This window comes from Plecotus auritus (genome assembly GCF_963455305.1).
Source record: "Plecotus auritus genome assembly, chromosome: 1".
Lineage (NCBI taxonomy): Eukaryota > Metazoa > Chordata > Mammalia > Chiroptera > Vespertilionidae > Plecotus > Plecotus auritus.
Window position 1 is genome coordinate 147,684,779 of NC_137770.1, and position 25,715 is coordinate 147,710,493.

General features: G+C 38.6%; 1 protein-coding gene across 3 annotated transcripts in view; it reads right to left on the minus strand.

The window, feature by feature from the left end:
* SLC39A12 (solute carrier family 39 member 12) overlaps positions 1-25,715 on the minus strand; it is a 73,687-nt gene that overhangs the window by 20,864 nt on the left and 27,108 nt on the right. Inside the window, exons 5-11 of one of the 3 annotated variants that reach the window (XM_080642719.1) lie at positions 21,920-22,092; positions 17,527-17,698; positions 13,083-13,255; positions 10,043-10,195; positions 7,629-7,739; positions 4,356-4,422; positions 318-476 (exon numbers count right to left, since the gene is read on the minus strand). In XM_080642719.1, coding sequence (XP_080498845.1) covers positions 318-476; positions 4,356-4,422; positions 7,629-7,739; positions 10,043-10,195; positions 13,083-13,255; positions 17,527-17,698; positions 21,920-22,092 — 1,008 coding nt within the window. The remainder of the gene's footprint in view (positions 1-317; positions 477-4,355; positions 4,423-7,628; positions 7,740-10,042; positions 10,196-13,082; positions 13,256-17,526; positions 17,699-21,919; positions 22,093-25,715) is intronic. The other 2 variants (XM_080642720.1, XM_080642721.1) reach the window with 2 other exon arrangements.

Here is a 25,715-nt window from a genome sequence, read left to right on the forward strand (position 1 = left end):
AAGTTCCCCACTTGATGTTTTCCCACAGTTACTATGCAGATTTTAAAGTTCTTTAAAAGGCAGTTTCTCTGAATGACTTTCTCCCATATAGAATTCTCCAGAATCCAGAGTCACTTCTGGCCCTGGGAAATATAGAGTCCAATTAAATTTTATCTCAAGGTACAGGATTTTTTTTCTAGTTCTTCTCTGCTTTTTAAATAAATTATGAAAGAAAAATATTCATCTTTTCATCATATTTTGTAAAAGGAAGCCTAGGAAACCATAGCTAGAAATCTGTTATGATGTTCTCAATAAGCAGGAAACAGTGTTAGACTCACCCATTTCATGTGGAATTTCATGACACAAGATAGCAATTGTCGTGGTTATTCCAGACTCTGATGACGATGAGAAGGCTGCTCCTATCACGAGGCCATCTGCAAAATTGTGCAGGCAGTCCCCCACCAGTATCATTACTGCCAATGAGCTCATGGATTTGCCTAAAACATCCAATAAAGGTGTGAGAAGCATTAAAACAGCATTATCTATTTCATGGAATCCATCAAACATAGCTAACTTTCCCATCCACCTGTGACATTCTTAAATTGCATCAGATTGAGTAACCCCATTTTGTTTCAGTTTTCGAAATAAGTCAGGACTGAAGATGCAAATATGCTAACCGATATACTGTCACTTTTTTAAATGGCTCTATTTTTTAATGAGATAAATTGTGCACTGGCACTCTCTATTCTATCACCTTGTCCAGCTGTGCCAAAATTAAAATATTTTTATAACCTCCCAAAATACCAACAATGACCTTGCCATGTGTGTCCTTTGTAAAGCATTTTAAGATAATTTAAGAACCTCCCTGCAGAATGTCGTTAAAATGAAGTGTTTTTCCAAAACTGTCCCCTCTGAGTCAGACTGCCCCTAGTGGCAACCGGCAGGAGTGCGCTTTCTGCCAAGCTGTTTCCCTGTCTGGTGGTTAATCACCCTGACAAAGTGCCTCATCCACTGGCCATTTGTGACCTCAACAGAACCACTTCCAACTCTGCTGATCCCACAGTTGGCTCTGGAACAATTACTTAATGTTCTTATCTTTCTGAAAATAACTGTCAATGCGAGGCCAGCTAGACGTTGAACAAAATATGGAGAAGCTGTTTTCATGGGATTCTATTGCATAATATACACAATCTGATTGGTGAAGAGCCAGTGAACTAATTTAGATTATAATGGGTTTAGTTATGAAATAATTTGGATCATAACTGGGTTCAAGTTTTTAACACAGAGAATTTTGTTTTCAAAAACCTAAGAATGTATGTCAGTATAACAATTAATGGAGTTGCAAAAGGTATTTCAGAGATAACAGTCTGACAGTAAATGACCTAGGTATACCATTTGCTGAGAAAAGCCATTACAATCAAGTGTCTTATTCTAAAACTTCATTAATTACTCACTTTCTCTCTACTGGGTGACAGGTGTGAGTAGTAGCCGCTGTTGCTGTTAGAATTGAACACAACATTCTAATAATTGTACCCTCAACAAAAATAGGAAGAGGGTGCCTCCTGATTTCTGTTATATGGTCTAAGACCACAGGGGGACTCTGTTATGGTAGGGTTTGCTCTTTTATTTGGGAGGATATAACCTGATTCATTTCATGTCCCACACAGGGAAATAAGTAACTTCAGTCAAGTGAACAGAAGATACAGCCCAGACTGTAAGCCAGGAGATAACTGTTTTGACTGTGTTGCAAAGTTTTCCCATGCATTTTGCTTCTAACAATCATGCTGTATTTAGAACTATCACTGTGAGACTGACTTATATCCTCCTTGTAGTTTACTAATTCATTTTATTTTTTATTAAAAATGAGAAGATTCCAGGCAACAGTCATAAAAACACAGACTACTTGTACATCTCAAATTATTGAATTCTGGGAGTTCTTGCTGGCTTTGCCTGGAAGCTCTCAGAATCTAATAATGCTTACCACGTCCTTAGCTATTCCTGCTACTTTTCAGAAATAAAGCTCTTCTTTGTGAAACTATAATAAAATGAAATAATTTAAAAGAATACATTGGACAACATTGCAGCATGCAAATAAGTTGTAATTTCCACAGGCCTACATGTAGGTAGTATTGCTATTAATAGCATATGTTCAAAATGGAAAATTTTTACCCAGTTTATATTCTACTAAGAAACAGTGTGGCTTGTTTTTGTTTTCTGTTATTTTATTATCTCTGATTATAGGTTTCTAAATAACAAATCATGGACATGTAACAAGCCACAAGACAAGTTACATTTTTGCATGTAAGCCACAGGAATATGTTGGCACATTGTTTAAGATAATTGAAACATTATTCAGCAGAAGGTAAACCAAGCATTCACTGGTGATTTAATGTACTCATTACAGAATTATCAATAATATTTACCTTTCCTCATGTACCTGGCAGTCATATTGAGTTCCATGTTTCTGACTTACCAGAGATTTTCCATGGTGGAACTGGGCTGGACCTTATATCACTTTGCTTTCTGTTTATTGAAATCAAACTGTGGATAGGATTTTCACATCCTGTCTTTTGAAACACAAGCTGAACTCCACCAGTGAGGTAATATGAAATAAGTAATCAAATATTTGAAGCTAATTTAATATGTCCCTGGCAAAAGGGCAGCTGAGTAATTGAATTTGGGTTTTTTTCACTATTCATTCTGTATGCCAAGCTTGATATCTGAAGTGGACAGATATGAGGCCTATAAAATACTTGAATAGGACCACTGTTACTCCCTGACCTAGCATCTGCTCTTTGCTTCCAATTTCACTAAGCACATCCTTCTTGCCTCTTGCTTCCTTTCAAAAACAAAAACAAAGAAATGTCTATTGTCAGGTATTCTAAAATATCTCCTGGAACTGAAGATTTAAAAGGAAAAAATTTACCAACAATGTCCTGAAAGCAGAATTGGACACATTCTGTAATTATATATTTTGAATCAAATAAATAAATTACAGGAATTAATATATCTAACACATTTAGAATGGTGATCCATCGCAACCACACTGCAAACTAGAAATAAAGACCATTCTTATTTTAATTATCTCATGCATCAGTGCCTGAAACATGGCACATTCTTAACTGAATGAAAATGTAAGAAGACACATGGACGCATGCATTAATAAATGATCACAGAGAAGCTGTTGGTACATTAGCATTTCCTTAGTGCCTCAATGCTGGAGCTTACTAGCTATGAAATCTTGGGCACTGACTTATCCTCTCTAGCAATTGGTTGCTTCACTTGTATAATTTGAATAATAATTATTCTTATTTTATTAAACTGTAGGAGGGTTAAATGAGATAACCCATGTCTAGTTTTTAGCACTGTGCTTGGCATATAATAATTGTTTAATAAATGGTAACTATTTTTATTATTGGGAAACTAACTTATTATAATAGAATGGGAATAACTAATTATAGCTTAGCATTCATCATGTTTAACATTAAAACACTAAGAAGAGTGTGTCACCAAAAGGTAACATAAATGAGAAAAACGGGGCAAAGATTCAGGAGCAACCAATAAAAACAAAAACAGACCAAAAAATTCTAATTATTCACAAACATAAGCAAAAATAAATAAATTTCTATCCAAAATTGGTAAATTAGATTCAGAAAAGGATTGGTTGAAAATTACATCAACAAATAACTTATAGAATAAGATATGAATATTAAAGTATCACTGATTCGAACTCCACCAGCTTAAATGACAATATCACAAATGAGATAGGCATTTATGATCAATTTTCAGTAGACAGTGATAGAAGACAAAAAAACCAATGACACCTTCAAACTTCACAGGAAGTGAAAGCTTAATCATCATGTAACCATGATTTTAAAGGAGCTCTGATAACCACATATGTATTTAAACTAATTGAAGTTTTTAGAAGATCAGTTTTAAGCAATTAGGGGAAACAGCATTTTTTAAAGAATGGAATAAAGTTGATATTAATGTTTGGTATGTTTTACAGACTGATGGGAATAAGTCTATTAAAAATTCTATTGCAAAAATTTTAATAATGAAATACATAACCAATATGAAATTTTTGACATTTATTTTAAAGCAAACATAACCTTTATCTATGACATTTTCTACATTTAACGTTTAGCTTTTATGAATTAGTACCCACATTTTCTTTCTTTCTTTTTTTGCATATAACAGTAGTTTGTGTATTGTGGGGTAGTATTCTTCCCCCAACCTTTTTATTTATTTTTTCCCATTACCATTTATCTCCCCTATGCCCTCTTCCAGCTCTACCCACCCCTCTTCCCCCATAATCACCACACTCTTGTCTGTGTCCATAAGTTCTGTCTCTTTTCTTTTCTTTGAGTACTCACATTTTCTGTTGGAGGCTGTCATACTGCCTATAGGAATTTCAGCTGCCTGGGAATCCTCTGGGCCTTTCTATTTTAAACAACAACAACAAAAATAAATGATAAAAGATAAGCAATGATCATTTTTTTTATTGAAAAAAAAATGAAACATCTGAAGAGTTATGTCAATTTTTTAAAGATAGTTGAATACTTTAGAGCAGTGGTTCTCAACCTTTCTAATGCCGCGACCCTTTAATACAGCTCCTCATGTTGTGGTGACCCCCAACCATAAAATTATTTTCATTGCTACTTCATAACTGTAATTTTGCTACTGTTAATGAATCGTAATGTAAATATCTGTGTTTTCCGATGGTCTTAGGCGACCCTGCTAGCGGTTCTCAACCTGTGGGCCGTTGGTTGAGAGCCGCTGCTGTAGAGCCTAAGACCATCGGAAAACACAGATATTTACATTACGATTCATTAACAGTAGCAAAATTACAGTTATGAAGTAGCAATGAAAATAATTTTATGGTTGGGGGTCACCACAACATGAGGAGCTGTATTAAAGGGTCGCGGCATTAGAAAGGTTGAGAACCACTGTCCTAGAGTATATTAGAACTTCTAAATTTCATAGCCACACACAGAAGGAACGGCTGGAATCTGCACGCATTTGCACCATCTGCCTTTAGATGACAGCAGCCCTCACGGAGATCAGAGCCTCCCATGGAGCGCCAGAAGCTACCGAGACCGTCTGTCACTCAGGCTCCTAAATGATGGAGCCTCCATGAAGCCAAAAGTTGTAAAAAAGAGATTCTTAATTCTTGGCCTGATTTAGTTCTTCTCCTGATTGTAGATCTAAAATCCATCTTTTGATCTTTAAGCAAAATGTGTATTGTGAGTGGAGAAGTAACCCATGCCAACACATACTTCATTTCATTCATCATGCCATAATATTCTGATTTTCTTGCTTTATCAGTCAGTAAAAGAATCTTGCCGATTACGAAGGAATATTAACAGAATGAGAAAAGACAAACATAATCATTTTTTTAAAGCTTTCTCATCCTTTCATATGATGGGAAAGTGAGATTTCAAAATTGACATCTATGAGTTAGGATTGCATGATTTTATTTCTGAGACTGACTCGTGGTTCAGTTCCTGGAAAGTCACTTTTCCTCCTTAAACCTCAGATTTTTATTTATTACTAGTGGCCCAGTGCATGAAATTTGTGCACATTAAAAGGGAATTAATTAGAGAAAATATTTTAATATTGCTATTTGCCCTTTCTCTATAATAGAAGTGTCAGAGTTGAAAGAAAATTAGTAAAATGTATATGAAAATCTCCCTCCTGTCAGAATCTGGGATGTGCCATGGGACCCAGAGTCAAGTCCCCCCAACCTGTGTGTGCCTCAAAATCGCATGAGACCCAGACCTGGCCGGCTCCACCCCCGTCAAGCCCTGCAGGGGCGGGGGGGGCGGGGCGCAGCCTCAGGTTTCCCTGCCTGGCCTCAGGTCCCCTGGCCCCAGTGCAAGGGCGTGAGGGCATGATGACCATTTGCATATTAGCTCTTTATTACATAAGATATGAAAAGAATAATTTTTACCTGCTTTTATATATGTTATTTGGAAAACACGTTTATATAATTCTATCATTGAAAATTGTGGAGACTTTGAGACAAATTTAATGTGAGACATAAGCATCTTTTTTTAAATGTAAAACAAGAAGTAAACTTAAAGTTCATGTGTTAAATAATAGCAGGTATTCAAAAAATATAATGATAGGCAGTTTCTTAGAAAATGATGCCGAAAAGAAGACCTGAAGGATACAGGTTTAAAGGAGGTTGACAGGCCTGTTGCCTGAAATTGGTGTATCTAGAATGACCCCCCAAAAAATGTATTTGTTTGTTTTTTTACATTACATTAAGGCTTGATTATAATCAAAAGTCACTATGGTTTCATTAAAAGTCAGGAGTTCAAATATTTATTTCAGGATATTTTTCTCCAAGAAAATATAATGTCATACTCTGTAAAGGAATTTAGAAGCAAACATCCATAATTCCTTGTTGATTGGAAAGGATTGTAAGTTCCCTTCCTGCCTGAAAAACCAGAAACTGAACCAAATGGTTCTTGGAAGTTCATATTATTTCTATTTGTTTAGCTTTGATCTTGCAGCTTAAATAATAAAAGGAATGGTGAATATATTATTAATGAACCAGCATATTCAAATACAACCAAACTCATTAAGCTAGCATCAGAGATTCTCTTATACACATCTTGGGGTTCTGGAACCTTCAATCAAACAGAAGGAATGGAGTCAGCATTAGAATGATTTTAAAACTAATCTCAGCCTGAAGTTATCTTCTTTCCAACCACATGTGAAATAAACACAATAGGGCTTTTAAAATCACTTTTAAAGGAACTTTTGTGTTCCTACCTTTGCATTAGCTCTAGATCTGCAATCTACTGCCCGACTTCTGTTTTGCTGTGTTACTGTCTCAGGAATAGCTTACTTATTTCTACCTGGTTAGGAATCTATCCTTGAACTGTAAACCCCTCCATATGAATTCTCAAAACACAACATCCAGTCAGGTTCAGAACAGTATTCCCATTCTAATTCTCAAAGTACAAGTAAAGGAACAAGCAACACATGAAAGTAATATGTAACAGACAGAAAACGTGGGGGTATAGGAGGCACGTTTTCTGTCTGCTACATATTACTTTCATATGTTGCTTGTTCCTTTACTTGTACTCTGAGAATTAGAATGGGAATACTGTTCTGAACCTGACTGGATGTTGTGTTTTGAGAATTCATATGGACAATTTTGTCATGGAAAATACAATGCAACAGAAGGCACTAAATGAGACATCTCATTGGGCAGACATCTGCATTGTGAAATGAACACCCCACTCCTAGATGCACTAATTCCTTGTTTAACACTTATTTACATCCACCTAGCCAAGGCTAAAGATGACTCAGAATGGAAAACTAAGTAAAGGTCAACTGGTTTATGAAAACTTGTAAACCACATTATTAAATTGCCGTATATTATATCAATCTAATCCATACTTGTTTCAAATTGGTGCAGATAGCAAAGATTTGAATCTATGAAACATGTTTTTTACACTTTAAAACAGCTTTCAGGTGCTCGGAAAAGTTTTCCAAATTATTTATCATGGTCAAGAATATAGGTAAGTCAAGAGTGGATTCTGTATCTATCCTACTGATTTTTTATTTAGTAATCAAGGAATAAAGGAAAAAAGGTAATCAAACTAGTAAAACAATTCAGATCAGTAACCTACCAACTGGATAGTTGAAGCGGATTTGCCTCTGCCTGACTGGTCGCTTACTTCAGAGTTGAGTGCAAGATGGTGGGAATGTCCCATGTGTCCATTAACCAATGACACGCTCTGCTGGATAAGGATGGTTTGAAATTAGTTCTGAGGGTGAAAGAATGCATGTGCAGCCTTTGTCAATTCCATGGTTCTGTTTAACATTTTGCTTTTTGGCCAAAGTGGTGGGTTACACAAAAAGAATAATGGGAAAATCTCACTGTGATAAATACTTGCTAAAATGCCTCACCTTGGAGAAGCACAGGACTGCTTCATGCATATTCAGAATGCTTTAAGAATTCAATTTCAAGAATTTTAAAAGACTCAAACAGTGGTGGCTTTTATAATGTCATTTTTATTTACTGCAAAATTAAATTTTGATTTTTTTTTTCTGATGGAGATACCAAAAGGATGATAAGTGAAACTGTATTATACCCTAAAACTATTAAATAAAAATCTCCAGATTTTAGAAGCACTTGTAACTTCTAAAACATGTGCATTCTTTTTATTTTACACAATATCATGAATCTTAAAATTATGTTCTTAAAACTTATTTTAAGTTCCCTGAAAAATACAATGACAATCTGAATAAATGCTACATTTTCAGATTTTATTTCACTCATTTTCATCCTGGTTAAATTTTTCATTATTGCACATCGGTTGATTTGTTGGCTTAGCAATTTAGTTTTACCAGCCCAGGGATGCTAATATATCCTATCTAATAAAAGAGTAATATGCAAATTGACTGTCACTCCAACACACAAGATGGCCGCCCCAATGTGGTCAAAGATTCTGCCCCCATGTGGACGCAAGATGGCCACCACAAGATGGCTGGCAGGGGAGGGCAGTTGTGGGTGATCAGGCCAGCAGGGGAGGACAGTTAGGGGTGACCAGGTCGGCAGGGGAGGGCAGTTAGGAGCAATCGGGCCAGCAGGGGAGCAGTTAGGCATCGATCAGGCTGGCAGGGGAGTAATTAAGGGGTGATCAGGCTGGCAGGCAGAAATGGTTAGGGGCAATCAGGCAGGCAGGCAAGCGAGTGGTTGGGAGCCAGCAGTCCTAGATTGTGAGAGGGATGCCCGTTTAGGTGGGATCGGTCCTAAACGGGCGGTTGGACATCCCTCGAGGGGTCCCAGATTAGAGAGGGTGCAGGCTGGGCTGAGGGACACCCCCTCCCCATGCATGAATTTCGTGCACCAGACCTCTAGTTGTATATAAGTGGTGATCTAGTATCATTTTTTTCATGCTTATTAAGATTAGAGCCCCTTTTGTGGAAATTAATGTCCCAAACTTCTTTAGCAGGAGATGTGACAGAAGCTTGAATTGTCAATCTTAAATCACATCCTAGCTTGGGCCGTAGGCCAAAAAACAAACCTGCTTCATTAACACAGGAATTGTTTTTCAGGATTCTGTTGAAAATCTATTTATTATAAAAACTTTTAAATAAACAGAAAAATGGAAAGAACTGTAATGTGAGCACTTACGTCTACTTCCTGGTCCTGTCATTGACATTTTGCTATATCTATTTTTATCACACATCTAGCCACCTAGCAACCTTCTACCCATCGACAGAACCATCTTTCTTTGATACATAAAGTAGAATTTTTGAATACACTTAGGAATGATAATAAAGAAGTGCTGATATTTTAAAAGTCTACTGAAGTTTGGCCTGAGTGCAGTCATGGTTAAGGAAAGTCCATAGAGGACTGCAGAGCATCAGGACTTGGTAAAAAAAACTTGCTTTATTTTAATCCCCTAGATTCTTCCAAAAGTGTTTACTTTTTAACCATCCACCAAACAGTTCAACTATTTTCTTATTGGTGCAAAAAAAACAAAATCATAAATTAACCACACTGTGTTTTACATTTCATCATACATGTAGAAATTAATCAAATACAAGCCCAAATGAAAGCAATGATTCAAGCTAAAATTAAAAAAAAAAGGATTTCTTACAAATACCATTCCTGAGCTCCTTGTTTTTAATACTGTAAATGTCCTTAAGATAAAAAATAATGGGTAATTTTGTGACTTTTCAAAATTTTTGTTTGCTTGTTTGGTTTTTATTAGAAAAGTCTTTCAAAACATTGATTGATAGCTAGACCTCTGGTCCCTTCATTCTATGACATGAAATAGTCCCCTGTTTCTAACCTAGCCATGAAGGTCAGGTTGTAGATTGTAACAAATACATCACCAGGCCAGCTACAGATGTTTTAAAGATTAATAACCGAATTTACAGGGAAGTCAGAATGACCTGTGTATTCTGGAAATCAGAGCCTCATTCCTTACATAGACATCTTCATGAAAACGTCAATCACTTTTGAACAAGTACAATAAAAGATGGATATTATGAAGCCAAAAGCAAAGGATATATCAAATTTAAACTGTACCTTGACATTTGGTGATACAAAAAGAATAAAACATTTTTCTATCAAGAAAAATCCATGGATGCCTCCAATTAGTCCCAACAGTTTCCAAATGTGACCTTTGCTTTCATGGAAATGCCCAGACTCTGAGGCTTCCTGCTTATGTAAATCAAGAACCTAAAAAAAAAAAATTAATATTAAAATAAGAGAGACATAAAGAAATAACTTTTGATGATTTAAATATTAATTTGTAGGTCCAGTATTGAATATATTCAACTTTCATTCTGGGGCACCCCATGACAACTCCTGAAATAATTCGAAGCCCAGTTTGCTTTTAGATGTATAAATACTTCCACCGCAGGATTTAATTCCCGTCAAATAAAATGTGTACAAGAGGAAAGAAGGGAGAGCTGTAATTTCTGCTTATGAACACAATAAAGCCTAAGCTTATTTCAGCAAGTGGCCTAAATTTTCATACATTCTTAGTCCTTTAGCTGAATTGTTTTCCAGGAGTTCAAAAATATCTGCATAGCAATGCCTTATAGCAAGTCACTGTATTTTATATCCAGGACAAATACAAAGGTACATTTCATCTGGCCTTTATTTTTCCCATGCCCCATTGTAATTAAAGAATACTTTTAATTGTTCAGAGAAGTAAAAAATCTGCCTGAAAGACATTTTCTGTTGAAGGCATACTATATGCCCAACAATACTGTCAGCAACCTGGGACAGAAAAGGACACAAGAAAGGCATTAGGAATTTTCCTCTAGTTGGCTCATCCTGTTGGTTGACTCATTCAATTGGTTAACCTCATAATTTCTTATGAGCTAGTAATCATTATGTATCATATTTTTTCCCCAGGAGATGGCAATTTAAGAAATAGTTCAGTGGTTTCCACATTTAGGGTGTTACTGACCATTAAAAAGAAGAAAACAAGATTATATCTGCACATACTTTATATGTATATATTCATACATATATGTATGTAGTAGATATTTGTGTGTGCAAACATGAATTTACACACAAGTGCATGAATGAGCATATACATTGAGTTACAAAACCAACATATGTTGCTCAACTTTTTCTTTTGGTAAAGACATTAAAGGATGCCCACCTAATATTTGTAATTACCGTTATTTCATAAAATAGAGAATATTGTAATATCACAGAACAGGAAAGAAACACAATCCTGGAATAAAATGTACATCTTTAAGTGGAATAAATTTAGCTAAATGGAATTTTGGGGGGGTCATTTCTCTGCAGCCCTTTGAACACTTGTCATGGATCACATTCAGGGACCTCACTGATTTTTCTAGCTTTCCGCCACCCTTGTACTGCATCTTCCTCTTCCCAATAACTTTTGTCCTCGTCTGGCTTCTCGAATAAAACTGCCTTCCAAATTTCATGAAACCCAGCTAATCTTTTCAGTTCCCCTCATGCCTTGTCTCTGTAGAGCCAGTCCACAGTCCCACCCACCCCAATCCACCCCTGCTGCCTGGAGCGATGTCACCCCGACCTGGGGAGACCCAGGAGGCCTTCAGATCCTTTTGCCATTTCCCGGATCCTGGGAGCCAACAACTCTGCAGCCACTGCAGTGACCTAGAAAAAGGCCTCGGCCACCGCCTCAAGCCAAGAAGCCCTGAAATATTTCCAGAAAATCAGATTATAGGGGAAATTAAAACTAATAATGGTTTGTTTCATTTCTCCAATGCTCACTTGGCAATTTTCAGAACATCTAATAATTATTGAGCCTCCAAGCAACAAGAGTGACCCTGTAGGGAAGTGCCAGAGGCGTGTGGAAAATTTTAACATCTCAGACTTTCTGAGAGGATGAGCATTTGTTCATCACAAGAGATTTCAGAGGAAATAGACACCCTCATCTGAAGACCCTGCTGCCTGAACTCGTTTGCATCTCAGGTCCTAGTCCTTTCATTTCTGACAAATAAAGAGCCTTAAAACACTTCAACAGAGAGCCAACTTCCTGGTGCTTGCATTTTTCTTAAGGGAAGTCTGTACGTTCTCAGCTGGGCATGATGGTCCAAATGAAGAGAGGTTAATGATGCTACTATCACAGAGGTACAGGCAAAGTGGAGGGTGTGGACACAGGATAATGAGACAACCAGAAACTTGCCCATCCCCTCCCGAAACCATCAGCACTCAGGATGAAAAGGCAAAGGTTGGAAATAATGTCGCGGAAGCTCGGTGGGAGGCGGAGCTGGGGAGGAGGCCTCCGTGGGAGCTGTAGGGCTGCAGGTTAACGGCTGAGTCTACATGGGCCATTTTCAACCTTTGTCACCTCATGGCACATAAACTAATTACCAGAATTCTGTGGCACAACAAAAAATATATTTTCTGCTGATCTGACAAAAAATAGGTATAATTTTGATTCATTCACACCAAATGGCTATTGTGTTGGCTGTTGTTGTTTTTTAATTTGACCATCTAAGGGAAAAGAGGTCAGTATCCCTGACTAAATATTGCATTTTTAAAAATTGCAATGGCACACGGATTGAAAAGCGCTGTTCTAGAGCAAGTACCAGAGCCAGGAGGGGGCAGGAAGAAACACCCCTGCCACTCACTCCTCCTCCCCTCACTGTTCTGTTGTGCCTCACACTGGCTGAACACAACAGTAACAGCCTGCAAGGGGCCTGAGGAGATGCGATCTTCCCCGCACAAAAGACAGCAGAGAAGGGCAGAGAATGAAACTGATGAGTTTGGGGGCACTGGAGAAAAGCCAGTGCAATGCTTACAGCCCATTCATGTTTATTTACCGGTAATTAGTAAATGCTTCCTGAATTTTTCTTAGTAGGAATCTACATCCGGTCACCTTTTTTTTTTTTTTTTATTTCAAAAATAAGCATAATATGGTGAACATAATTGGTCATCTCTTTTTTCCTACAGGTTTTTTGCAGAAATAATATTCATTTCCAAGGAAAACACTGGCCACTATGTCTACTCATCCAAGTTGCTGTGAAAGTTTGCATAAGTACCTTCAATAACTAAACATAAGGAGAAATTGGACCTACTCTATCTGACATGGGGGAAGAAAAACAACACAGCTTACCTGAGGAATAAGGTGGAATAGAGCATCCCCAGAGAGTGTCCCAACAGCCAGGCCCACAAACAGCTGTAAAATGAGCCTGTAGTTCTCCCCACAGCTGTGGAAAAGGATCAGCACTGTCCCAAGCATGGAGCCCAGCGTGAGCAGGGTCACAGCCACTGTGCTGTAGCCGTATTCTAAGTGGGAAGGAGAATGCGAAACAGTCAGTGCTCACACCCTCTGCTAGTGCCTCAGCTGGTGAAAGTGACAGAAGAATCTGTCTTACTATATAGTCCATAGGGCTATGAAATTGTTTTATGTGTTATACTGGGTAAAATGTTCTCATTTTTAAGAATGAAAAGATTTTCACCAAACAACCCTATTCCTTTAAAATTACCCCAATGACCTCTTATTAAAAAATCACTGTAGGCCCGGGCTGGTGTGCTCAGCGGTTGAGTGTCAATCTATGCACCGGGAGATCACGGTTCGATTCCTGGTCAGGGCACATGCCCAAATTTGGAGCTTGACCCTCAGTAGGGAACATGCACCAGGAGGCAGCCAATCGATGTTTCTCTCTCATCAATGTTTCTCTTCCTCTCACTTGCTCATTCTGTAAAATCACTAGAAACCTACTTTTTTAAAAAATCACTGTGGCAAGCAAGGACCTAGCTTACCTCCCACTCCCAATATATTAATTTCTCTGACTTTAAACTACCACCTCCATGGACAGGTAGTGGTAACGATACCCACCTAATCACACTTAAACTTTTCGAAGGCAAGGCAGCAGTGTTACAATGGGAGCATGCTGTTTGGGCCCAGGGAGACCTGTGTTTGTATACAAAATGAGTACTTTCTTCCAGAGGTTCTCACAAGTATTTGTAATTCCAGAGTGTTTATTATTCTCTATGACTAAAATGAGCGATTGCGTTGGTAAAAACTGATCAATGAATGTGTAGCGGTTGGTAATAAATTTGGACAACCGACATTTTGGATTATTGCAATAATATTTTGTAACCTCCAAATTTATTCCATGTTTCTACCTTCTAGATTTTTTGAAAAATATTCAGAAAGTACAATTTTTAAATTATTCAAACAAAAACAAATGTGTATGAGGGGAGAAGAAAAAGAGGAGGAAAGAAAGAGTAAGATTAATAGAGAGAAAAATGGCTTTCAGAGTCAAATATAAATGATTTGGAGAAAAAGTGTTATTCAAGCCACCATTTCCCTTTGGTTGCAAATACTCTGCTTTCTAATGATTTAGACATTATTAGTAAGTCATGGAAAACTTGTTTATAAACAATAAAGGAAGGTAATTACAAAATTAAACTGTCATTTCCTTTAGTGACTACAAACAAGTAAATGACAAGTTAAATCAAACAATGTAGTTATCATATTCTTTAAAGTCCAGTGTAGATTTTAAGAAACTATCATCTTAAAGTTAGCTATCACATAAAATAGCTTATTCTCATTATTTTTGTACTGTTCTGGAACATTAGATCATATTAATGATTCTAGCTGATAACATGGTAATAGACTTGTGATTTTTAAGATGACCTTTACTGAATTATAAGTTCTAATTATAATTATGACTCTTATTGATTTTAAGTTCTAAATTATATAGGAGTGTAGTATTAAAATAGAGTTGGTTATATATTCAGAGAAGGCAAAAAAACTTTTAAACTTTGATTTTCTCACTTTCATCACCATTCTTTCACTGCTAGAAATCAACTATAAAGTGGTTGTTATTCAATGGATATAGCGTTTCAGTTTTGCAAGATAAAAAAATTTTTTTACAAATCTATTGCACAGCAATGTGGAAATACTTAATACTACTGAACTGTAGATACTACACTTAAGAATAATTAAGATGATAAATTCCATGTGTGTATTTTTACCACAATTAAAGTTTTAAAAATGATAAAAATGGTTTGGAATGGTCATACACCTAGAAGTTTTATTCTGTTCTAATTTAGTAACAATACCTATGTTATAAAAAAAAATCCCTAGAGACATTTAACCAAGTTTCATATCCCTTTCTTCCACAAATGGATTCTACGTGGGAATGTCATTCTTCTCATGTAATACATAAAGGCTTTTGAAGTTTAATATGGGAACCCGGGTGCCTAACAAAGTTCAAAGTGGCCACATTTTTAGGTTAGCTACAAAAGATCATAAAATGACAAGAACTCACAAAAAACAAATTGGGGTCTGACATTTCTGAGGTAAAAAGCAAAGTGTCAAGTTCTTCGATCCTTCTCCCCACACCCCCTTGTCCTGAGGGCAGCTACCATGTGGTATTAGAAGAGGATGAACATTTCCTAACTTTAGAGCTTATAGATGTTTTTATGTCCTCTGCAAGCCAGATTTCACCTGCTCCCATATGGCAAGGACAGCCTGAAAACCATAAATCTCTGACTTTTGTGGCCATCGGACTCTGCTAACTAATTTACCCCAGTTCCGTTGGCATCTTGATAGGAGTCAGGTGACTTACAGACAGGTGCTATGTAAATGTTTCTCATCATTACAATGGAACTTAACATAATAAGATGATTTGACTTTGGATGGTGGGCACACAATGCAACATACAGATCATGAGTCATAGAAATGCACACTTGAAGCCTATATGATCCTTTTAACCAATGTCACTCCAATAAATTTAATTTAAAAAAAGAATAGAATAGCCCTGCCAGGGTGGCTCGGTGGTTGAGCGTTGACCTATGAACCAAGAAGTCACAGGTTCGATTCCCAATCAGAACACATATCCGGGTTGTGGCTCAATCCCCAGTAGGGTCTGTGCAGGCGGCAGCCGATTGGTGATTCTCTCTCATAACTGATGTTTCTATATATCTTTCTCCCTTCCTCTTTAAAATCAATAAAAATATATTTTAAAAAGAACTTAATAATTAAATTCTTAGCCATTCCCAAGCAGCTACTTTGCATAGGTCTGAAACTTGAATTGTACCTGGTAATAGCGCTTTTTCCTGGAAACCGAATTGGAGGTGATGCTTGGAGATTGAGTTTCACCACACTGTTTTCTTAATAACATCTCCCTGTGTCCTCCCCTCTTCATCTTATATTTCTGTAATTTCAGAAGGCCAATACAAACCTTACCCTTTTGTTACATAATGCAACATTTTAAATTGAGGACACTAATGTTCTCTAGTGAGTGTGATTTGTTTGAATTTTCCTTAGAAAGACTATCCCATAGAAGGGTCTAGAAGGTCATTAGAAAGATAAAAACTTTTCCATGCATCTTCAGTTCATAAACCCATTCCCCAGTGGCCTGTGTGCACCAAACACTGTGACAGGAGGTGGAATACTGACATGCTTGTGGAAGCTCTAGGTGCCATAGTTGGTCTGCCTCCTCATTTTTAAGTCATCATTGACCACGAGGTGCTGAATTATTTATCTGCTCACTTTTAATAAAGCTTTCTCCCTCTCAGTAAATGTGGAGTTTTAGCTACTTAGGCCTGGCATGATTTTGTTCACCTAAAATCTTCAAATGAGTCTCTTAATGCTGCAGAATCCACTGTGAATTAGAAGTGAGTAGCCAAACAATTCAGCTTTTATGGGCAATGCAGACTATCTCAAAGAAAAAGAAAGGTAACTCTGAAAAAAACATATATAAGGCCCTCAGGTCAATGGTAATATTTTAAAGTTGCACGTGTTAACTGTCAGTTTTTCCTGTCCATCATGGATGTTCGTAGGCAACCTTTATTTCTTCTCTTAAATATACAGTGCTTTAAATTACAAAACGCAGTTTTGTACACATTGTCTCCTTTGAACCACAAGGTACCTTTTTAAGCCTCACAGTATGGCTCACCTACTGCTCTGATCCAACTGGATACAGGTGAGGGCACTTCTGGGGGTGCCAGCCAGGTCTGGGAGGCTGGTACTTGCCTGCACTGGTCACCACCATGCCAGAGCAGCCTCTTTGGTTTACCCCAGTGTGCCTTCATTTATTTTTTATTTATTTTTTATTTTTTGCATGTGCCATAATGTGGGAAAGGATGGGAAGCCCTGTAAGACATCACTGCTTTCCCACTGTGCAGAAAAAGAGATGGGCTCCGGGAAATAAGGAGATTACTGAAGATCACAGAGTTGGCTGGGGATGGAAGCCATGACTCAACTCTGCATTTCTGACTCCAACATCACATGTGTTCCTTCTCTCATACCATGCCACCTCTCAGCTATGCACTTCCAAGCTGGTCTATAACTAAGTCCTAAAGAGGGGACCAAATCAACTTCCGTAAACTGTATACAAGATATAAATATTCATTGAAAGCTGGCATAGCACAGTGGTTAAAAACAATGACTCTGGGGTGGTGAAGGCCTGGGGCAAGGGACCGAGGCAGGCTAGAAAAGGTCAATGGGTGGGGGCGGTGGTTTATAGTAAGCACCCTGTGCTCACGGTTATTATTACACACATTGGGTGCATTCACTTTCTGAGGGAAGAATCAGATCTTACTCTCCAGAGTGGTAGGCGGAAGGTTTGCTTGCTGGTCCTTGGGCAGCTGGCAAGAGCAGCTGAGCAATTGTTGGATGATTCCTGGACTCATTTGCTTAAAGTCTTCCTTAGAAATAGGTGAAAGGCTATTCTGTAGAAATATCTCCGCAAGTTGCCCAGCAGAGAAGCAAGTCTGTGTGGGAAAAACATACATTGTTACTAACCTCAGTACACAAACTCACTGTCAATTGCCATTCTAGCTAAAATGGACACATGAAGCTGTAGCATTTAGCATTTACATACCAGCTGGTTGACACAGCATTTGTCAATTGACATCTCTTCTCCACAGATACTATTGAAATCACTATTTTTGCCTACTGATATTTACCTAAATCTTTGCAATTTTTATATTGTATAGGCATATTTATAAGAGATGAGGATTATAAATAAACAGGTCTCTAAAAATTGCCACAAGGTATTTGTTTATCTCAGAAGTATTAAGGGTTGATTTTGTGTATCAGAAATTACATTAAAAAGTTTTAATATGTGGATGAGAGTGGTGCATAGTTCCATTGGCGCATTGAAATAAGACTCCATTACAATGCCTTTGTGATCTCTAGTTACAATCAGTCAGGTGTGTGTGTGTGTTTTAATCAGTAATTTAAAAGTCTTGTCTCTTCAGAGCCAATTATCTTCTCCCTTCTGTTCCCCTCTGCATATATCTATTATTTTTCATTCTGGCCTTTTCTCTTATAGAAAACACCTGGACATATAAGCCCCAACTCTGAAGTGAACTTTCAGTCCCAAAACCCAAGACTGAGTTGATTCTGCAAGTCCTGACAGAGACCTGATGGCTTCAGCAGAGCCACAGATGGGCCCTCTGGGGTCAGACACCCATCCAGTTCAATCAGTTTTGCCCACGAGACAGGAGGTGGGATCATGCTGCTTAATCACGGCTGCCAGCCTCGTTCCTGTGGCAGAAGAAGGTGTTTCCCAGCAAGCCACTGGGCAAGAAATCTGCTACAAGAAGCAACATCAGAAAACGAAACTTGTGATTCCTTTTCCTTATCAAAATTAAAAAATCACCAGAGACTATTCTCTTTTGTATCATTTGTTACTAATGGGATATAATTACTTCATTAAAAATACTGACAACCAAAAGAAAAACTAGCAACGAACTTTTGGTAATGAACCACCCATAATAAATATTCTTATTGGAGAATGTCTAACTGGTAAGTAAGAGTGGAGAGGAAAACATGAACAGAATGCCATGTATCTTTCCCCAGTTCATTGTCAAGAAATTGAATATTCTATTGTAAGCTTCTGTGCCCTTGATCTTTATTTGCTGTTTCTGTGCTATTTAGGTTATTGTTTTACATTTCCTCTGAAATCACTAACATATATATAAATACATATACATATATTTAAATAAAATAAAATTGGAAGGATCCTCAAATCTAGTCTCCTATCTTAGGGTCTCATCCAGAGGCACAAGGAAGGTGATATGTTGTGGCAGAGGAGAATTTTAGAAGAGGTTGTTTTGTTTATTTTGCATAGTTAGCACAGAAAATTATTATTATTGTTCTTAGAAAATGCATGTCTTAAGTAATTTTTATAAAATAACCTTAGTCCCTAGTCAGTTTGGCTCTGTGCATAGAGCGTTGGCCTGCGAACCGAAGGGTCCTGGGTTCGATTTCGGTCAAGGGTACGTACCTCGATTGCAGGCTCCTCCCCAGCCTGAGCCCAGGACACATGCAGGAGGCAACCAATTGATGAGCTTCTCTCACATCAATATTTCTCTCTGTCTTTCCTTCTCTTCCACTCTCTCTAAAAATCAATGGAAAACTATCCTCGGGTGAGGATTTAAAAGAAATAATAACCTTAGCCCTGGAAGCTTTTAAAGAGACTTCACAAACAAGGATTAATATAAGCATTAACTCTTGTCACCTTCAGTTGACTATAATAAGCCTTGAAGGAGTCCATTTAAATAGATACCTTGTAAGAGAAAAGTAAAAAAAGTGACAGAAATTTATTTTTAAAAGTATATAACAGTAAAAATATGTGATGCTGCCCAATCATGTATTCGTCACTTATGGGAACAGCATTCAGCAGTGTTAGGAATACGTGAGGAATTGTACTCTTTTAAAATACAGATTGTGCTCAGTAAGAATATCTGAGATACAAATAACAAAACCAGTTTTTTATTTATTTAAATCAACATTTCCTAAACAATAGCATAGTTGTTAAGGGCACTGAATAGGCCAGGGGTGGGCAAACTTTTTGACTCGAGGGCCACAATGGGTTCTTAAACTGGACCGGAGGGCCGGAACAAAAGCATGGATGGAGTGTTTGTGTGAACTAATATAAATTCAAAGTAAACATCATTACATAAAAGGGTACGGTCTTTTTTTTTATTTCAATAGTTTTATTCATTTCAAACATTTTAACAAGAAGAATGTAAACACTATTATAATTTGAAACTTCAAAAAATGGAGGAATCATAGCACAATAACATACCTTATATTGAAGATGGCAAAGGCAAAATAAAATTGCCTAACAAAGGAAAGGTACAAAAGCCTTTCAAATTAAACTTAAATATAATAAAATAATTTAAAACTAAAACAAATAGAAAAGAACAAAATGTGTAAACAGTAAACATTTTCTTTAGTGCAACTTCCAAATTATGCCTGGGACGTAGATATAGATGGCAATGTAGACTGGGTTGAAAGGTTTTTGGTCTTTAAAACATCAGCTTCAGTGGGAACAGTGTTGTTGGTCTCCTTTTTAGCTAATGCTCTGATACTGTGCTCTCCAGGGGCGTGTCTCCCGACATCACCACGATAACGTGTCTACGCATTCCCAGGGTGATGTCAGGGGACGCGTCCGCGGGCATTACAAGGAGCCTCTGGAAGATTGAGAGGTTGTTCCTTCTACTGAATGGGCGGATATAAATCCGCCCACTCAGAAGAAGGAGCTGCGGCCGTGTTTCCCGACGTTGCCATGTTAACACTGCTGCTGGTGAAGGAGCGGAGGGGAGAGCAAGAGAACCCTCTGCTCTTTCGGCTCCGCGGGCCGTAGTTTGCCCACGGCTGGAATAGGCTATCAGGCAACCTATGTAAAAATCCTCAGTTCCTGTAAACTTAAGCAATTACTTATTAGCTCCATGCCTCCATTTCTCACCTAAGATATATTAATATAACCTAACCTCTTATAGCTATAACTAGTAGCCCTGCGCACACATCCGTGCACCAGTAGCTCTCTGCGGGGCCTGGCCACTCCACGCCCGCTGCCCAGAGCTCTCTGCAGCCCAGAGGCCCTCTGCGGCTGGGGCAGGATGCTTGCCTCATCACTGTGGGGACGAAGCAAGCATTCTGCCAGGCCGCTCATGCTGCCCACTGTCAGTGGCTGCCCCCCCCCCCCCAGATCTGGGGGACTCTAGCGGGGCTGAGGGGACTGGGCACTGCCATATTTTTGATGGAGTGATGGTTAATTTGCATATTACCCTTTTATTAGATAGGATAATTAAATGAGGCAATGCAGGTGAAATAGCAGTGTCTAATACATAGTAAGTACTCAATATATGTAAGCCATTACCATAGAACATCAATTGTTTTCTATTTTAAATGATTAGGGCAGGGGAGGATTCCATGGTCAAAGTTTGAGAAATGCTAGATTAAGTAATAATAAAGAAGTTTATTTACTAAAGGACTTCCCAAAACAGTACAATGTGTTATCTCCAGTATTTCCCGAGCTCATTTGCCATAGCACCCATTTTTAAGAAGCATCACAGTACACTAGTGAATGTATTTTGGAATACAACTTTAAGAAATATGGATATGTTTATAAGATCATATATCACCTTTTCTCAAAAATCATTTCAGTGCTACCTACTATACAAATATTTCTCTGTTGCTCACAGCCCAAAGTAATTTCTTTATATTCTAATCTAAATTAATCTAATCTAAGTTTAAAGTATTCATTCACTAGTATTGTAAGTATTTATGTAATGTCTATATCCTCTCACTACCCTGTAAGCCTGCAAGCTCCATAGGAGCTGTGCCTGTTTTTGTTCAATGCCATATCCCTAATGCCCACAATAGTGATTGGCACATAGTAAAGGCTTAATATATGTACATCGAATTAATTATTCATCCATTCAACATAGACCCAAGGGAGGAAAGAGTAATACTAGTATATTTTATTCTCTTAAATATCTTGGTCTCATGTTTATGTTTGCAGAGAGCCACTTATAGAAGGGGGGAAAATGACGATTCTGTGGAAATAGAATATTCTTACATGTAAGAGAAATGTAAGAATGGTATCCTTTAACTTTTCTACAACTCTTACGCCACTTTCAGTGCTGGGATTTCTTTGACAGTGGCGAATGGAGATATAAGAGGAATAGTGACAGTACCTGATCCCAGGAAACTGGACCATCCACTGACTCTTGGTTCGAGGACACGGATAGATTAGGGTAACTCCCATCATGAATTGTTACATTGTTTTTTTTCCTTTGAAACTGATAGACTTGGTCTTTTCTGTTACAGGTACCTTTGGTCCAGAGAGTGTTGAGCAGTTGGTCTAGTTCTAGAAATTTTATACAAAGTCAGTGTCACATAGAATAAAGACAGGTCAATTTCAGAACCAACACAATTTCACATGACCACAGCATTGATATTTTATTAAATAAATTTAGTTCTAATGAAAAAAAAGATTTTATTTCGAACAATAATAAATAACATTTATACTTCACATGGATATTGGTTCCTTCACAAGATCTTGGCTAAGCTCTGGGGCTGAACTGTGGGAACCCCTTTCACGTCCCGCGTGGTTCAGGGTTCCGGTTCAGGGTTCGGTTTCTGGAGAAGGCCGCACACAAATGAAAAGAGACTTGGAAAAGTATTAATTTGGAATATTGGGGGCCAGGCGGGAGCCCACCTCTAATGGGAGGACTACCCTTTGCTCTGGCCTTGCAATCCCTTTTATTGAGACTATGGGATACGCCCATAACCTTTAGGCAAGAAATTCCAATAACAGAAATTTACATGAAGCAAACAGAGGTGGAGGCTGCTTCAGCTAACAATGTTTCAACTAAAGAGTGAGTGATTAAAACATTTAAGGTTGTTGACCAGCCTTCCCAGTTTCCTGTCCACATCTTTCTATTAGTGGGACCCGGTGCATGAAATTCGTGCACGGTGGTGGGGGGGGATGTCCCTCAGCCCAGCCTGCACCCTCTCCAATCTGGGACCCCGCAAGGGATGTCTGACTACCGTGATCGGGCCTAAACGGTCAGTCGGTCATCCCTCTCACAATCCAGGACTGCTGGCTCCCAACTGCTCACCTGCCTGCCTTCCTGATTGCCCCTAACCACTTCTGCCTGCCAGCCTGATCACCCCCTAACCACTCCCCTGACAGCCTGATTGATGTCTAACTGCTCCCCTGCCAGCCTGATTGCCCCTAACTGCCCTCCCCTGCAGGCCTGGTCACCCCTAATTGCCCTCCCCTGCAGGCCTGGTCACCCCTAATTGCCCTCCCCTGTAGGACTGGTCACCCCTAACTGCCCTCCCCTATAGGCCTGGTCACCCCTAACTGCCCTCTCCTGCAGGCCTGGGTCCTGCCCAACTGCCCTTCCCTGCAGGCCCGGTTGGCCCCAACTTCCCTCCTCTGCCGGCCTGCTCAGCCCTAACTGCCCTTCCTTGCAGGCTTGATCGCTCCCAACTGCCCTCCCTTGCGGGCCTGGTCCTTCCCAACTGCCCTCCCCTGCTGGCCTGATCACCCACAACTGCCCTCCCTTGCAGGCCTGGTCCCTTCCAACTGCCCTCCCCTGCTGGCCATCTTGTGGCAGCCATCTTGTGTCCACATGAGGGCAGCCATCTTTGACCACATGGGGGCAGCCATATTGTGTGTTGGAGTGATAGTCAATCTGCATATTACCCTTTTATTAGATAGGATAGAGGCCTGGTGCACTAGTGGGGTCCAGCTGGTTTGCCCTGAAGGGTGTCCTGGATCAGGGTGGGGGTTCCCTTGGGGCACGGGGTGGCCTGGGCAAGGGGCTTATGGTGGTTTGCAGGCCGGCCACGTCCCCAGGCGACCCAAGTGGAGGCCCTGGTATCCGAGATTTATTTATCTTCTACAATTGAAACTTTGTAGCCTTGAGTGGAGGCCAGGGCAGGCCAGTGGGGGCGGGAAGCTTGGCTTCCTCCATTGCTGGGGGCAACCCAAGCCTCCTGCTCTCTCTAGCTCTGTGGTTGCCACCATTTTTATTGAGATTTATTTATCTTCTATAATTGAAGCTTTGTAGCCTTGAGCAGAGGCCAGGGCCGGCCAGAGTAGTTGGGAAGCTTGGCTTCCTCCATTGCTGGGGAAACCCAAGCCTCCTGCTCACTCCATGGCCGCAGCCATCTTGGTTGGGTTAATTTGCATACTCATTCCTGATTGGCTGGTGGGCGTGGCTTGTGGGTGTAGCGGAGGTACGGTCAATTTGCATGTTTCTCTTTTATTAGTGTGTGTGTGTGTGTGTGTGTATATATATATATATGTATCTTGGAGAAGATTCCACCAATGGAGTGCCTTCCATTGGGCCAACTAATTCTTTTTATATGTGTTCCCTATAAAAATGTAAATAAAAGATGAAACTGGCCTAATCTTTAGAAAATTTATTCCCCTGAGACACTACACAACTTTAAGTTGACTAAAAACTTTAATGTACTTAAATCAATCAAATTATTTTTCTCTTAAGTACTCATGCAGAAAAGAGAAAGGAAATGAAAAAATGTTGAAGTTGTAGAGACAAACTAGAACTTCTTTTCTAATACTACTGTGGTATGGTAATTAGTTCATAGATTACAGTTAAGTTTCTCTTGGTACAGCTGTCGGCTTGTACAAATTGATACAGAGAATAATTACATATAATGGTGAAATTCTTTGAATTTATCCATCTTTTTACTTGTAAATAAAATATATATCTCTGGTATTTTCCTAAGTGTTGCCATCAATGGTAGAAAAAAAAACCTGCAAACTAATGTTACTACAATATTTTATTTTAAACTACCAGTTTTCCACAAAAAAATCATGAGACTTGCAAAGAAATGGGAAAGTGTGATGCAGAGTGGGGGGGGGGGGGGGGGGGATGCCAATAAATATGTCTCTGAGTGTTCCTAGATATTAAATTTAGCAAAGATTCAAAGCATCTATTATAAGTATGTTCAAAGAACTAGAGAATTAAATAAAATTATGACAACAATAAATCAACAAAGCAAATTTCAATAAGGAGATAAAAATCATGTGAAAATTCAAATGAAAATTTTGGAGTTAGAGAATACAATAATTGAAATGAAAAATTCACTGGAGTAGCTCACAGCATATTTGAGATTGTAGAAGAAGGAATCATTAAACATGAAGACAAATTAATAGAAATAATTCAATCTGAAGAACAAAGGGAAAAAAGAGATTTTTTAAGAAAAAGAAAAAGTCTTACCCTGGCTGATGTAACTCAGTGCTTAGAGCACTGGCCCATGCACCAAGGGTCTCGGGTTCTATTTCCAGTCAAGGGCACATACATGGATTGCAGGTTTGATCCTTGGCCCTAGTCCAGGCACAAGTAGGAGGCAACCAATAGATGTGTCTCTCACACATCAATGTTTCTCTCTCTCCCTCTTCCTCTTTCTCTGTTTCCCTTCCACTCTCTCTAAAATTAATCTAAAAAAATAACCTCAGGTGAAGATTAACCACAAAAAAAGAACAAGTCTTAAAGACTTGTGGGACAACAATGAGTAGACAGAGATAGATAGGTAGATAGATAGATGACAGCTAGATACAAGAGGGAGAACAAAAAATAACTAGAAAAATATTGGAGGAAATAATGACTAAAACCTTTCCAAATCTGCTGTAAAACCTTCATTTACATGTTCAAAAGGTTCATCCAATATCAAGTAGGATAATAACAAAATGACCCACACACATTATAGTCGAACTGTTTAAGGTCAAAGACAAAGATAAATCTTAAAAATGGCAAGAAACAAAAAAATGACCCATCACATAAGAGGGAGCATCAGTATAACTAGTAGCTGATTTCCCATCCAAACAATGGAGTCCAGAATGCAGGGGACTCATATGCAGAGTGCTGGAAGAAAAATAATATCAATAAAAAATTTTATATCCAGCAAAACTATACTTCAAAACAGAAGGTGAAATAAAATCATCCCCAGGTA